At 61.7% G+C, this 14,422-nt stretch overlaps 1 protein-coding gene across 1 annotated transcript; it reads left to right on the forward strand.

The window, feature by feature from the left end:
- Positions 1 to 892: 892 nt before the first annotated feature.
- FLII (FLII actin remodeling protein) lies at positions 893 to 14,420 on the forward strand. The gene is made up of 30 exons (XM_036278390.1): positions 893 to 987; positions 3,059 to 3,169; positions 3,420 to 3,491; positions 4,621 to 4,701; positions 4,986 to 5,071; positions 5,189 to 5,350; positions 5,551 to 5,654; positions 6,004 to 6,179; positions 6,259 to 6,416; positions 7,383 to 7,467; positions 7,819 to 7,966; positions 8,099 to 8,235; positions 8,407 to 8,619; positions 8,861 to 9,040; positions 9,639 to 9,721; positions 9,844 to 9,918; positions 10,150 to 10,233; positions 10,340 to 10,511; positions 11,279 to 11,383; positions 11,466 to 11,657; positions 11,992 to 12,180; positions 12,305 to 12,444; positions 12,520 to 12,760; positions 12,886 to 13,040; positions 13,122 to 13,182; positions 13,264 to 13,392; positions 13,471 to 13,577; positions 13,654 to 13,759; positions 13,876 to 13,941; positions 14,018 to 14,420. The coding sequence occupies exons 1-30, from the start codon at positions 925 to 927 to the stop codon at positions 14,150 to 14,152; spliced, it is 3,816 nt and encodes a 1,271-aa protein (XP_036134283.1). The 5' UTR covers positions 893 to 924; the 3' UTR covers positions 14,153 to 14,420.
- Positions 14,421 to 14,422: the final 2 nt, after the last annotated feature.

The raw sequence follows: 14,422 nt of genomic DNA on the forward strand, positions 1-14,422 counted from the left end.
GCACCGGCCCGCGCTGTCGGCGGTCAGGTGACCCGTTAGGTCACCTCTGCGAGAGTGCCTCGGTGGCCTCGTCATTCTTATCTGTTGGCCTTCGAAGCACACAGTGCGACTCAGGAACCTGCCCCTGCCGCCTGCTTCCTGTGACCTTGTGCAGGCCGCCTCGGCCGGGGCCTGCTTTCTCTCTGGGGACCCGGAGCGCCCGCCCCTCCACCCCTGCGAGGGACGGCGGTGCTTACACCCTGCGCTTGGCCTTCGTGTGCTGGGGGCCTGCCTGGCGCCGGCCGGGGGTGCGGGCGAGTAAGCAAATAAGTTGAAGGTTGACTCTAAGCGGAATGATAATAACGTGCCACTCACTGAGTGCGTGCTGTATGCCATGAGCTACACCTGCGTCTGTTCACTTGTTTCTGGCGACAACCTTAGGATGCTTGTCACAGATGCTTCCTAACCGGCCAGGCGCAGGCCTGGGCTTGGCCAGAGCCCCTGCACCCAAGGGCCAGTCGTCTTGCTACTGCTGGTCGCCACGCAGGGCCCTGCGGACGGTCAGACTCCCTGGGCAGCTGCGCCCGCGGGCCGGGTGCCAGACTCTCCGGGGCAGCTGCAGGGACAGGTGCTGCAGAGCCGGACACACCGCTGCCGGGGGCGCAGGGCTTAGCCTGCAGCTTACCAAACCTCCCGCGCAGCACGGGGGACGCACGGACTGCTCGACGCCCCTCCAGTCTTCGAACAGACGGGGAAACTGAGGCCCGGGGGCGCCTAAAGCTTCCCGCATTGCCCCCGGAGGCTCCTGGGCAGGAGGGGCGCGCCGGCTCCGCCTTTCCGGCCGCCGGGCGCGGGCGGGTTTAAGGGGCGGGGTCGGCGCTGGCCCGGCCCGAGGATCTGCCCGCCACGCCCCGCGCCCGCCCGGCCGGCAGTGAGCGCGGCGCCATGGAGGCCACCGGAGTGTTGCCGTTCGTGCGCGGCGTGGACCTCAGCGGCAACGACTTCAAGGTGAGCGGGCGGGTGGCGGACCGGCTCCTCTGCAGGCCGTCTCTCCGCTCGGGCCCGAGCCGGCCTCTGCTTCCTGCCCTGCCCGCCCCGGCCCACGGCCGCCGGGGCTGAGGGCGGGGCCGGATGGGGCTCTCCTGGGCTCGGCTCCTGGCCCCGCGCGGACTCCCCTAGGCCTCCGCTCAGTGCCCGCTCGGGATGCCGAGGCCGGCTCGGGCGGCGCGTGTGCCTGGGCTGGGAGCCCCTACCCGGTGACCCTGCGCGGGCACCTGGGCAAGGGGTCAGCGAGTTGTGCTCCTGCCTCCCTGGCCCTGCTTCCTGGCCGCTGAGGTCACACGCCCAAGGCAGGCCCTGACTCACTGCCGCGCCGCGGCGTCCGGCCGGCCCCAGGGGTCTGGGGCCCCCCCGCACTGCCCCTGCCCTGTGCCTGCCACCCCTCCTGTGTGGTCCTGGGCAAGTCACTTCGCCTGCCACAGCCTCCTCGGTTTTCTCTTTCCGTGAAGAGGGTTAAAAGTTACCCTGTTTCCGGGAAAAAAAGGTTACCCTCTTGGAGCTCTGGCTGGAATGGCTCGGTTGGTTGGAGCGCCCTGGGTTACACCAGAAGGTGGGGGGGTTCAGTACCGGCTCAGGGCACATCCACAGGTTTCAGGCGCTGTCTGGAGTAACCAATCCATCCTGTTTCTCTCATCCATCTTTCTCTCTCTCTCCCCCTTCCCCTATCTAAAAACAATCTTTTTAAAAATTACCTTCTTGGAGGCATAGATTAGTTGGTATGGAGAGTGTGGGGGGCCCTGGGTAGCAGCTGTTGGACTGATAGACCAGGGCCACAAAGAGCCTGAGCCTAGCCTGCCAACCAGTGGTGGGTGAGGTGGTGCTAGAGTCAAGGATGAGGTGGGCAGGGCCAGTGGCCAGAGGAGGCAGGGCAGCAGTGCAGGTGCGAGCTGGCCTGGTACTAGGAAGGCCAGCCCAGGCTGAAGGCAGGGTGAGTGGGCGGACTCCGGCTGTGGTCCCTTTGGTGTCAGCCTGGGTCCGCAGGGTTGGGGAGCCCAGACTTCAGCTGGGGTCAGGGGTGAGTTGGGCCAGGGCCAAGAGGTAGGCAGGTTCTTTCTGCATCTGTCCACATATGCACACACCTTTGACCTCACGCACAGGCAACCACACCACTTTCCTCTCCCTCCATCTCCACTGTCCTTACGGAGGGTCTCCATGTGTTTTCTCCATACTGGAAGCCTGAGTCACTGGCCAGGAATGTGGCTGCAGGGGGAAGGGGACCACCAGCCCAGGTCGAATGTGGGGAATGAATGAAAGAATGAAAGGAGCAGTGCCTGTGCTGGGTGGGGAGCTGGGGCCTTTGCCCAGGGGTTTGGACCTTGCCACAATGGCTTGTGTGCTGATGGCAGGGTGGGGGCACAGGTAGGACCTTGGCAGAGTCTCAGGGGGTGCCCCCACACCACATAGTGCAGGCAGAGCCTGCAGTGCTGGGTGAAGGCATTTGAGCCACGCCGACCACACAGCTGGGTGCTGGGGATGTCACCTGAAACAAGCCAGCTCCTTCCCACCTCTCGCGCTCAGTCCAGTGAGAGAGAGATTGACCGTGGGCCGATAGCCTTCCTACCAATGAGTCACTCTTCACAACACTTCTGTCATGAGGGGCTTTTTAAATTTTTATTTTTTCTTTATTGATTTTAGAGAGAGGGAGAGGGAGAGGGAGAGAGATAGAAATGTTGATGAGAGAGAACATCACTTGGCTGCTTCCTGCGTGCCCCCCACTGGGGATCGGGCCCACAACCTGGGCATGTGCCCTGACCGGGAATTGAACCGGCAGCCTCTTGGTGCATGGGTCAGTGCTCGACACTGAGCCACACCAGCCGGGCCTGAGGGGCTTTTATTAGCCCTATTTTATGGTGAGGAAATTGAGGCCCATAGTGGCAAAGTGACTTGTCCAGGGTCACACAGCTGGATAGAGTTGGCTCTTTTGCTCCCCAGAGGTTTCCATGGGCAGTTGGGAGCCATAGAGGGTGGTAGAGCAGGGACGTTCCTCTCTCAGACTAGCCTCACCATCACTACCCCCCAGGGAGGCTACTTCCCTGAAAATGTCAAGGCCATGACCAGTCTGCGATGGCTGAAGCTGAACCGCACTGGCCTCTGCTACCTGCCAGAGGAGTTGGCTGCGCTGCAGAAGCTGGTAAGGGGCTCTCAGCAGGCAGGGTGGGTACCTGTGGATGGGGCTGGACAGAGCCTGTGCAGAAGGCAGATGATAGAAAGCTGTTGATAGCCGTAAGCAGGGCTGGCAGAGAGGGAGGAAGCACCTCATCCCATGAGGGAGGGATGCTGTAGAGGTGGCTGAGGGACCCTGAATGTGCAGAGCTGTGGCAGGTGGAGACTCCATAGGCACGCCCCATGCCACTCAGCCTCTGCTCCCTTGTCCTGCCCAGGAGCACCTGTCTGTGAGCCACAACAACCTGACCACACTTCATGGGGAGCTGTCCAGCCTGCCATCTCTTCGGGTGAGTGTTGCTAGAGGCCACCAAGCTTGAGGGTGGGGACCAGAGTCTAGCAGGGGCTGTGAGAGCTGGCCCCTCACCTCTGCCCATCCCTGGGTCAGGCTCCGGAGCTCGTTCCAAAGGGAAGAGGATATAATAATGCCCTGTGTTAAGTAACCCATGGGGGAAAAGGTAAAACATCCAAAATCCCACCCATTTTGGGCAACCACTGCAATAACAACTGGTAGTGGGTAAGCACTATTCCAGCTCTTCCAGGTGGGTTGCTCTCACAATCCTGACCTCTGCCACGTTCACAGATGACGTTTGGCCGCAGAGGCAGGTCACTTGCCAGAGGTCCCAGGGCCAGGCAGTGGTGGAGCTGGGGTAGGATGGGGTTTGGCCAGAAGGGAGGTGGTCAGTGTGGCTCTCATACTTCCGTTCTTTATGGAGCTTCTGCTGTCCCAGAACACCAGGCTTCTGGCCAGACCCTTCGGGCCTTGGCAAAGACCATTCCTATCCAAAGCCAAAGCTCTGAGATGTTAAGGACCTAGGCTGCTTGAGTTCAGATCAGCTCTGCCACTTCCTGCTTGCACGACCTTGGACAAGTCCCTTTCACTTTCTGGGGAGGTGTCAGTGGGGAGCCGCTGAGAAACACCAAGGTTCCACCCAGACAGGGCCGAAGGAGAGGTGGCGGCGGCCCTGGGCCCTGCTGTTGCTTGTAATCATGGCACCATTCCCTGACCTCTCCTCTCCCCGCCTCGAACTTTCTTCGTGTCTGTAGCATGAGGTTTCAGTCCTAAAGGGAGACCAAATAGACTTGCTCAGTCCACACTGAATTTTCGGGCCAACCCTCTCCCTGTGCTCTAGAAGCCCTGACTCAGAGCTGCATCCCTGTCTCGTCCTCTGGAAATGAGAAGAAGAGCGATTGTTCAACCAGAAAATGTTCCCTCAGAACCCTGTGCTGGGTTCTGGGCTCATTGGAGCTGGGCTTTGAGGTGTGAATAGGAGTTCATAGGGAGAGTAGGAAGAGCTTGCCAGGTGGAAGGACAGTGAGCGAGGCCTTCAGTGAACTCCCTGAGGAGGTGTGCCTCCCTGATCTCTGCTTCACCTACGGGAGAAAACCGAGACCCACGGAAGCATGGTTTGTCCCTAGGCCATCGTGGCTCGAGCCAACAGCCTGAAGAATTCTGGAGTACCTGATGACCTCTTCAAGCTGGATGACCTCTCAGTCCTGGTAAGGGGTACCCACCCACTATGGTGGTCCCTGGGCCGTTGCTATCCCCTTTTACAGATGGGGAAACTGAGACTTAGGTAGGCAGTGCCTTGCCCGAGGTCACTCATGGGGTCAGGTCCTTAACCTAAGCACCCTTCCTGCCAGGGTCCTGGCTGTCTCCCTTTGGCCCTGAAACCCCCTCATCTCCTCCCCTCTCAGTGCTCTGCCTGACCTCCAGCCCGGCAGAGGACGGGCAAGGTGGGACCAGCGCTGAACCCTGACCTGGCCTTACCCTTCCTACCCAGGACTTGAGCCACAACCAGCTGACGGAGTGCCCTCGGGAGCTGGAGAATGCCAAGAACATGCTGGTGCTGAACCTCAGCCATAACAGGTGCCCTTCAGGCCAGGAGGGTGAGCAGGCAGGGCCACCCCACAGTGGGGCAGGCCGTCCTGGAGGTGGGCACGTGTGCTGACCGCCAGCCCCTGCTTGCTTCCCTCCCGCCCGCAGCATTGAGACCATCCCCAACCAGCTCTTCATCAACCTCACGGACCTGCTTTACCTGGACCTCAGCGAGAACCACCTGGAGAGCTTGCCGCCCCAGATGCGCCGCCTGGTGCACTTGCAGACGCTCGTGCTCAACGGGAACCCACTGCAGCATGCACAGCTCCGGTCGGCAGCGCAGGCCACCTCCGGGGCCGGCCCTAGGACCCAGGAGCCCTGACCCTTCCCGCTGGGGTGGGGTGTGGGCTGTGTCCCGGTCCTGCCCACCTCCCCTACAGCCGTCCTTGGCCACATCCCGCATCCCAGTGGGCCCCCTCAGCCCCATGCTCTTGCGCCTGCCCCTGACCTGACCCCGCATCTCCCTGCAGGCAGCTCCCAGCTCTGACGGCCCTGCAGACTCTGCACCTGAGAAACACCCAGCGCACCCAGGGCAACCTCCCCACCAGCTTGGAGGGCCTGAGCAACCTCACAGGTCAGAGTCCCTGGGTGACCTCAGCCTCTGGCTCCCTCAGGCCCCTCACTTCCCAGGGAGGAATGGGTTGGACCCTGCTTCTCTGACCGCCCCCAAAGGGGAAGAGAGGACTTGGTTATGTTCTGATTCTCTCTGCACTATCACGGTGACCGGTATCAACACCCAGTAGTGAATGCCAGCCTTATACTCAGACCCACCGTCTGAGGGAGTTTCTCCTGAGGCTCAGGGAGGTTAAGTCACTGCTGAAAGTCCCAGAGCCCGGAGGGGTGGGGCCGGGGCCAGACCAGGACTGGCTGCCTCTGCAGCTGTGTGCGTGGGCCCGGCTGAGGCACCCCACCTTGTGCCCCAGACGTGGACCTGTCCTGCAACGACCTGACGCGGGTGCCCGAGTGCCTGTACACTCTCTCCAGCCTGCGCCGCCTCAACCTCAGCAGCAACCAGATCACCGAGCTGTCCCTGTGCATTGACCAGTGGGTGCATGTGGAGACCTTGAACCTGTCCCGCAACCAGCTCACCTCACTACCGGTGAGTCCCGGCTGGCGGGGCGGGAGGTCCTGGCCACCCGCCTGCCACCCTGACTGCGCCTGCCTGTTTTTCCCTCTAGTCGGCCATCTGCAAGCTGACCAAACTGAAGAAGCTATACCTGAACTCGAACCGTCTGGACTTCGACGGACTGCCCTCGGGCATCGGCAAGCTGGCCAGCCTGGAGGAGTTCATGGCTGCGGATAACAACCTGGAGCTGATCCCCGAAAGCCTCTGCAGGTGTGGGGCGGGGCCAGTGGGGCAGGGCGGGGCATGCATAGAAAACCCTAGAATGATAGTGGGCCCCCACCTGTCATCTACGTACATCATACAAAGTGGATGAGTGGATTTGACTTCGTGGATAATGACTTCACAGGCCCTAGCCCTGGCTGGTTTGGCGGTTAGAGCATAGGCCTGCGGTCCAGAGAGTCCAGGGTTGGGCTTCCACTAGGGGCACGTACCAAAAAAATAAATTAAAAAAGAAAAAAGACTACAGAGGCCCCTGCCAGCAGTTCCCAGTTCGGGTTCCCCAGAGCACCCTTTGGGAGAACACTCACTGATAGGGACAAGGCCAGAGGGGTTCCACTGCTGTGTGAATTTGGGCCCCAGGGCCACCTCCAGCCCCTCTGCAGGGTGCAGTGTCCACCAGTGTGGTCTCCTGGCTCGGGGAAGTCCTTCAGGCAGAGAACAGAGAGCCCCCCCCAGCAGCTTCCAAACTAATTTGAGCACAGAACATGTTTTGTTTTTTTATCCTCACCTGAGGACATTTTTTCATTTTTTGTTCAGATAGAGTGGGAGGGAGGAAGAGAGAGACTTCAAGGTGAAAGGGACACGTTGAGTGGCTGCCACCCATGTGACCCAACCAGGGCCGGGGACAAACTGCAACCGAGGTTTGTGCCCTCAGCGGGAACCGAACCTGGGTCTCTCCGGACCGCAGGCCGACGCTCTAACCGCTGAGCCAGAACAGCCAGGGCCAGAACATATTTTGGGTCTTTATATCCAGGGGCCCTTAACCTACAGGTCACTTGGGAAAATGCTCTCCATCAAAGCCACAGAATTTCAGTCACTCCCACAGCACGAGCTCCGGCCTTCCCTGCCTCTGCACACTGAAGGGTGTGGCTTCCTAATGAGCTGGGCCCCACGGCCCGCCTGGCAGTGTCCCTGCCCCCCCCCCCCACATCTCTGAGGCCCGCTCTGGCTTCACAGGTGCACCAAGCTGAGGAAACTGGTCCTGAACAAGAACCGCCTGGTGACCCTCCCTGAGGCCATCCACTTCCTGTCAGAGATCCAGGTCAGGGCAGGCCCCAGCGGCACTGTGGGTGTGGGGTCGGTGGGGAGGGCAGGGGTGCAGACTGACCCTCAGGAAAGACCAAGCACAGGGGTGTCACTGGAATGAGGGGGACCCAGCAGAGGCCTCCTGGAGGGATGGCCATTGCCAGGGTGCTTTTGGGGAGAAGGTGAGCCATGTGCCTGAATCCATATCATGCGTCACAGAGTCCCACAGAAGGGAAGGATGGGCTTGGCCGAGCTGGGAGGAGACACAGGCCCCTGGGCCCAGCCTGGGCCTCAGCAAGAAACAGGGTTCGGGGTGGCTGTGAGCGGGGCGCAGGCTCAGCGCCACCTCTGCTCCCCTGCGAGGCAGGTCCTGGACGTTCGGGAGAACCCCAGCCTGGTCATGCCTCCCAAGCCGGCCGACCGCAGTGCCGAGTGGTACAACATCGACTTCTCGCTGCAGAACCAGCTGCGGCTGGCAGGTGCCTCCCCGGCCACCGTGGCTGCCGCAGCAGCTGGTAAGGAGGGGAAGGTCTCTCTGAGGGTGGGCAGCTCCTCTCAGGGCTCGACTGGTGGACTGGGTTGGCCCTGGTTGGCTGGATGCCCCAGAGGCAGGCCAATGCCGGCTTAGCTGTTTGCCTCTCCGCAAGCTGGGGGTGGGCCTAAGGACCCCCTGGCTCGAAAGATGCGGCTACGGAGGCGCAAGGACTCCGCCCAGGACGACCAGGCCAAGCAGGTGCTGAAGGGCATGTCAGACGTGGCCCAGGAGAAGAACAAAAAGCAGGAGGTAAGTTAGGCCAGAGCTGGGGCAGGGCAGGTGGCCCTGGGCTCTGGTCAAGACAGACTGTGGGACCCAGGCCACGATGGAAGGGGGACACTGGCCAAAGGCCCTATGAGGGCGAAGAGCAGAGAGAACGAGAGCGACTGCACAGGGTCAACGCGTGCATTGTGACCCCAGGAGAGCACCGACCCCGGAGCCCCGGGGGGCAAGGTGCGGCGCTGGGACCAAGGCCTGGAGAAGCCTCGGCTCGACTACTCCGAGTTCTTCACGGAAGACGTGGGCCAGCTGCCAGGCCTGACCATCTGGCAGATCGAGAACTTCGTGCCTGTGCTGGTGGAGGAGGCCTTACACGGCAAGTTCTACGAGGCCGACTGCTACATCGTGCTCAAGGTGAGCGCCACCTGACCCCATGACTTCCCTGAGCGCTCGGAATCCCCACTCCACGTCTTTCCCACTGAGGCAGGTGGGAGGGGAGGCTGGGCGAAGAGGCCAGGCAGAGACGCCCAGGCACAGGTATGTGGGTGACACTCGTCCTGGGACCTGGGAGCCTGCATCATCCCAGCGGCCTCTGGGGTGAGCTAGGAAGCCAGACTGTCTGCTGAGCGCTGACCGGCCGTGACCTGGCCCCCAGACCTTCCTGGACGACAGCGGCTCCCTGAGCTGGGAGATCTACTACTGGATTGGCGGGGAGGCCACGCTCGACAAGAAGGCTTGCTCGGCCATCCACGCGGTGAACCTGCGGAACTACCTGGGCGCCGAGTGCCGCACTGTGCGGGAGGAGATGGGCGACGAGAGCGAGGAGTTCCTGCAGGTGCCAGTGGGCGGAGGGCCTTGGGCAGGTGGAAGGGCGGGACAGCGGGGGGCGGGGCTAGTGGGGCCGGCAGGGGCTGAGACTAGAGGGTTTGGGGATTAGGAGCTGACACAGAGGCAGGGACCAAGACGGGGAAGCCGAGGGAGTGAGATGAGGCCAGAGGTGGGGAGCTGGGGTCATTGGAGGCCGAGAGAGAGATGGGGATCTGGGACCAATGGGGTGGGAGGTGGGCTGAGGGCTGGACGAGTGCAGTTGGCAGGGTTAGGGAGTTGTGCCAGCCTTCCCTCCGGCTGTTTCCATGTTGGCGACGCCACACACATGAGGGTTTTACCCACATTCACCCAAGTGTGCCCTTCGCAGGTGTGCTTGCGTCTGTGCCCGGACACACAGGTGTGAACGTACTGTGCGTTCCAAACCAGCGCAGGGGTGAATGCAGCCATGTATTTGTATGTCTTGCCTGCCAGCGTGTGTCTGTGTTTACAGGCACAGAGCTCATTCTTCTTCGTAACCGTCACAGATGTGTAGCACCTGTAACAAGGTGGTGTTTGGGGGGAGGCGGTGTTCACTCGGGGTAACGGCGGCACCCTCACCCTCACAGGTGTTTGATGGCGACATTGCCTACATCGAGGGTGGAACAGCCAGTGGTTTCTACACTGTAGAGGACACGCACTACATCACCAGGTGAGGGCAACGTGGGCGGGTAGCACTGACCTGGACCCAGCTTGGATGGACTGGGGGGAGGGCGTTAGAGGTAAATGGGTCCCTTGGTGTCCCCTCCAAGCCACTTTTGCTCTGGCCTCCAGGATGTACCGTGTATATGGGAAAAAGAACATCAAGTTGGAGCCTGTGCCACTCAAGGGAGCCTCCCTGGACCCCAGGTGAGCGCCAGTGATGTGGATTAGGAGTGCTTGCCCCTGAACCTCCTCCACCAAACCAGTGAGGGACAGCTGTGGGCTAGAAGAAGAAGCCTTTAAAAAAATTGTATTAAATGTATTTGTGTAACATAAGCAACTCTTTTAGCCCCATTATGGGGGACTTGGGGTGGGTTTGGGGCCTTGGGACAGTCATTGCCTATATCTGTCATAGCCCCTCCTGCGCCTCCTGTCCAGGTTTGTTTTCCTGCTGGACCGAGGGCTGGACATCTATGTGTGGCGGGGGGCCCAGGCCACGCTGAGCAGCACTACCAAAACCAGGTATGAGGTCTCTGCCCTGCTCAGACGTGGTAAGGGTTTTGTGCAAAAAAAACCTGTCACCTGAGAAGGGGTGTGGGTCTTACTGAGGCTTCGCACCTGTCCTCAGGCTCTTTGCAGAAAAAATTAACAAGAATGAGAGGAAAGGGAAGGCAGAGATCACGCTGCTGATGCAAGGCCAGGAGCCCCCCGAGTTCTGGGAGGCACTGGGTGGCGAGCCCTCTGAGATCAAGAAGCACGTGCCTGATGACTTCTGGCCGCCGCAGCCCAAGCTGTATAAGGTGAGCAGGGGTGTGGGGCCAGTCTGCCTTCATCAGTGGTCAGGTTGGGGGAATGGGCCAGTACCACTGTGGTGACTGGTTGTCTTCATCTGGACTTGTGGAGTGGCTGTACCTTCTGGACACGGACGAGCCTGAGCAGAGGTCTGGAGGCTGGCTCTCGGTCCAGCCATGAGTAGTGTTGGGTGTGTTTCCTGGAGGGCTGGAAATGGAGGCGGAGTGCCTGGTGCCAGGCCTGGGAACCCGGCCTTAATTCTGCAGGTGACGAGAAGCCACGGGTGCTGTGAGCAGAAAAAGGACAAGCTAGGAAATTAGAAACATAGTGAGTTCTGGAGAGGGTAGGCAGGGAGAGCGCTGTTTAAAAGGCCTTCCAGCCCTGGCCGGTTTGGCTCAATGGTTGGAGCGTCGGCCTGTGGACCAAAGAGTCGCGGGTTTGATTCTGGTCAAGGGCATGCACCTTAGTTGCGGTTTGTTCCAAGCCCTGGTCAGGGTTGTGTGGGAGGCAGCCGGTTGATGTGTCTCTCTCGCCTGGATGTTACTCTCTCTCCCTCCCTCCCATTCTATCAGATGATAAATGGAAAAATGCCCTCGGGTGAGGATTTTTTTAAAAATACAAGTCCTTCCAGTGATAGGATACCCTTAAAAGCCTTGGAGTGGAGGGAAGAAACAGGCCCAGAGAGGAGCAGGCCAGGGCCGGCTCCAAACCGGCTGTGGTGGGCGAGGCTCGGTCCACAGGTCCCGCCCACAGTGCTCACCTCTCCGTCTGCTAGGTGGGCCTGGGCCTGGGCTACCTGGAGCTGCCCCAGATCAACTACAAGCTGTCAGTGGAACATAAGAAGCCCCCCAAGGTGGAACTGATGCCCAGGATGCGGCTGGTGAGACACGGGGAGGAGGGCGAGGAGACGGATCCTTCCCGTTAGCACAGCACTGCTTGACCTCCAGCCTCTGGCCCCGCAGCTTCAGAGCCTGCTGGACACGCGATGCGTGTACATCCTGGACTGTTGGTCCGATGTGTTCATCTGGCTCGGCCGCAAATCCCCGCGCCTAGTGCGAGCCGCGGCGCTCAAGCTCGGCCAGGAGCTGTGTGGGATGCTGCACCGGCCACGCTACGCCACGGTCAGCCGCAGCCTCGAGGGCACCGAAGCACAGGTAGACCGCGCGATCCAGCTGCGCAGGCCACACCCCGCCACCTCCCTGGGATTCTGCGGACTTTTGGAGCCTGGGCCCTTCTGGGAATCCATTGGGCCCCGCCCCTGGGAGCTGAGCCCAGCCCACTGTGCCTAGGCCCCGCCCCCTCTACCCGCCCTCCCACCCCGTTCCTAGGCCCCGCCCCGCCCACCCTGCTCCTAGGCCCGCCTCCGTGGGCTCCACCCCGCCGAGGTGCTCCTCCCACTTCTGGACTTCCCCACCTGCAGAGCCTCCCTGGCCTACTTCCACCCTGGCCTTACCCCTGTTGATCCCCTTGGTGTGCTCTCCCCCGCAGGTGTTCAAGGCCAAGTTCAAGAACTGGGACGACGTGCTGATGGTGGACTACACGCGCAACGCAGAGGCCGTGCTGCAGGGCCCTGGACTTGCCGGGAAGGTGAAGCGCGACGCTGAGAAGAAAGACGAGATGAAGGCAGACCTCACGGCGCTCTTCCTGCCCAGGCAGCCGCCCATGGCGCTGGCCGAGGTGGGGGCGCAGCCTGGGGTGGGGTGGGCAGAAGGGGCTGACGGGATGCGGCCTGTCCCGGGCGGAGGCCCTGCGGCCCCTGCCCGCTGCTCAGGTGCCCACCAGCGGCCGTGGTCACGTGCAGGCCGAGCAGCTGATGGAGGAGTGGAACGAGGACCTGGACGGCATGGAGGGCTTCGTGCTGGAGGGCAAGAAGTTCGCGCGGCTTCCTGAGGAGGAGTTCGGCCACTTCTACACGCAGGACTGCTACGTCTTCCTCTGCAGGTGCTGTCCCCGAGCCTCCCTTGCAGCCCGGCCCCTGCTCTGGGGCCGCTCGCTGCTCACTGCCCTGGCCTGCAGGTACTGGGTCCCCGTGGAGTACGAGGAGGAGGAGAAGAAGGAAGAGAAGGAGGAGAAGGCTGGGGCCGAGGGCAGAGAAGGCGAGGAGGCAGCGGCCGAGGTGGAGGAGAAGCAGCCGGAGGAGGACTTTCAGTGCACCGTGTACTTCTGGCAGGGCCGGGAAGCCTCCAACATGGGCTGGCTCACCTTCACCTTCAGCCTGCAGAAGAAGTTCGAGAGCCTCTTCCCTGGCAAGCTAGGGGTGCGCTGGCCGTGCCCCACAGCCCGGTGCCCCCACGGCCTCGGGCGTGCCTGGTGGTAGGACTCAGACCAGGGAGGGGCAGGGTGGAGGCCCGGGAATGGCCCCTGACACTTCCACCCTCCCAGGTGGTGCGTATGACACAGCAGCAGGAGAACCCCAAGTTCCTGTCCCATTTCAAGAGGAAGTTCATCATCCACCGAGGCAGGAGGAAGGCGGCTCAGGGCACCCTGCAGCCCAGCCTCTACCAGATTCGAACCAACGGCAGTGCCCTCTGCACCCGGTGCCTGGCTGGGGGGCGGGGCGCAGGTGGGCAGGTGGACTCAGGTGCCTGGAGCCCTTGCTGACCTCCCACCTCCCCCAGGTGCATCCAGATCAACACTGACTCCAGCCTCCTCAACTCTGAGTTCTGCTTCATTCTCAAGGTGGGGCTGTGGGAGACCAGGACTGTGGGTCAGGGTGGGGGTTGTCGGTGGGCCTGACCTGAACGCTCTACCCCTCCCCAGGTTCCCTTTGAGAGTGAGGACAACCAGGGCATCGTGTACGCGTGGGTGGGCCGGGCGTCGGACCCGGATGAGGCCAAGCTGGCGGAGGACATACTGAACACCATGTTTGATGCCTCCTACAGCAAGCAGGTGACCAGGGCACGCGGTGGCCAGATAGGCAAGAAGGGCGGCCGGGGACCCTGGGCTGGACCAACCTCTCACCCGCAGGTCATCAACGAAGGCGAGGAGCCCGAGAACTTCTTCTGGGTGGGCATCGGCGCACAGAAGCCCTACGACGACGACGCGGAGTACATGAAGCACACCCGGCTCTTCCGGTGAGCCTTGCCCACCCACCCCGCCCTCTGGCCTGGTCTGCGGAGGCCCTGAGTCTCTCTGACCCTTGACCTCCAGGTGCTCCAACGAGAAGGGTTACTTCGCAGTGACAGAAAAATGTTCTGACTTTTGCCAAGATGATCTGGCAGACGATGACATCATGTTGTTAGACAATGGCCAAGAGGTGAGACCCCTGCTGACGCGCCCATTCACGAGCCCATCTGTTTGTAAAGGGGAATTCTGGGGCTGGGAGGTGGGGAGTTCGAGTCCCCCATGAGACCACCTCCCCTATCCCCACAGGTCTACATGTGGGTGGGGACCCAGACAAGCCAGGTGGAGATCAAGTTGAGTCTGAAGGCCTGCCAGGTGAGCTGGTGCAGGGGAGGGCAAGCAGCCCCATGCCTGGGAGAGCTGCCTGCGGCTCACACGCCCCGCCCACCAGGTGTACATCCAGCACATGCGCGCCAAGGAGCACGAGCACCCCCGCCGCCTGCGCCTGGTCCGCAAGGGCAACGAGCAGCACGCCTTCACCCGCTGCTTCCACGCCTGGAGCACCTTCCGCAAGGCCCTGGCCTAAGGCAGCCGCACCGGAAGCGCCCGTGGAATCCCCAGGCTCCGGGTGAGAGACAGGAAGGGCCTCTCTGTCCGCCTCCTGCCAGCACAGCCCTGCCACGGCCGCCCCCCAGCGCCACGGTCCCCAGCAGCACAGCCCCAGCAGCAAGCCCCCGCAGCACCAATGGGGAAACCCTAGCTGGTACCTTAAAGGGTCTGGGAAATAAGACCCACTGGTGTGAGGTCGCATGTGACACCCCTCCCCTGCTAGGGATCAAGCAGACATGGTTGCCCT

Source organism: Molossus molossus, unplaced genomic scaffold (genome assembly GCF_014108415.1).
Source record: "Molossus molossus isolate mMolMol1 unplaced genomic scaffold, mMolMol1.p scaffold_m16_p_28, whole genome shotgun sequence".
Classification (NCBI taxonomy): Eukaryota; Metazoa; Chordata; class Mammalia; order Chiroptera; family Molossidae; genus Molossus; species Molossus molossus.

What these genes read in the sequence shown, in the direction of transcription:
- FLII (XM_036278390.1), top strand. Translation starts at nt 925, where the DNA reads ATGGAGGCCACCGGAGTGTTGCCGTTCGTGCGCGGCGTGGACCTCAGC. An exon ending in ACTTCCTGTCAGAGATCCAG is followed by an intron (nt 7,468 to 7,818) that starts GTCAGGGCAGGC and finishes CCTGCGAGGCAG; the next exon opens with GTCCTGGACGTTCGGGAGAA. An exon ending in CGTGGCTGCCGCAGCAGCTG is followed by an intron (nt 7,967 to 8,098) that starts GTAAGGAGGGGA and finishes CCTCTCCGCAAG; the next exon opens with CTGGGGGTGGGCCTAAGGAC.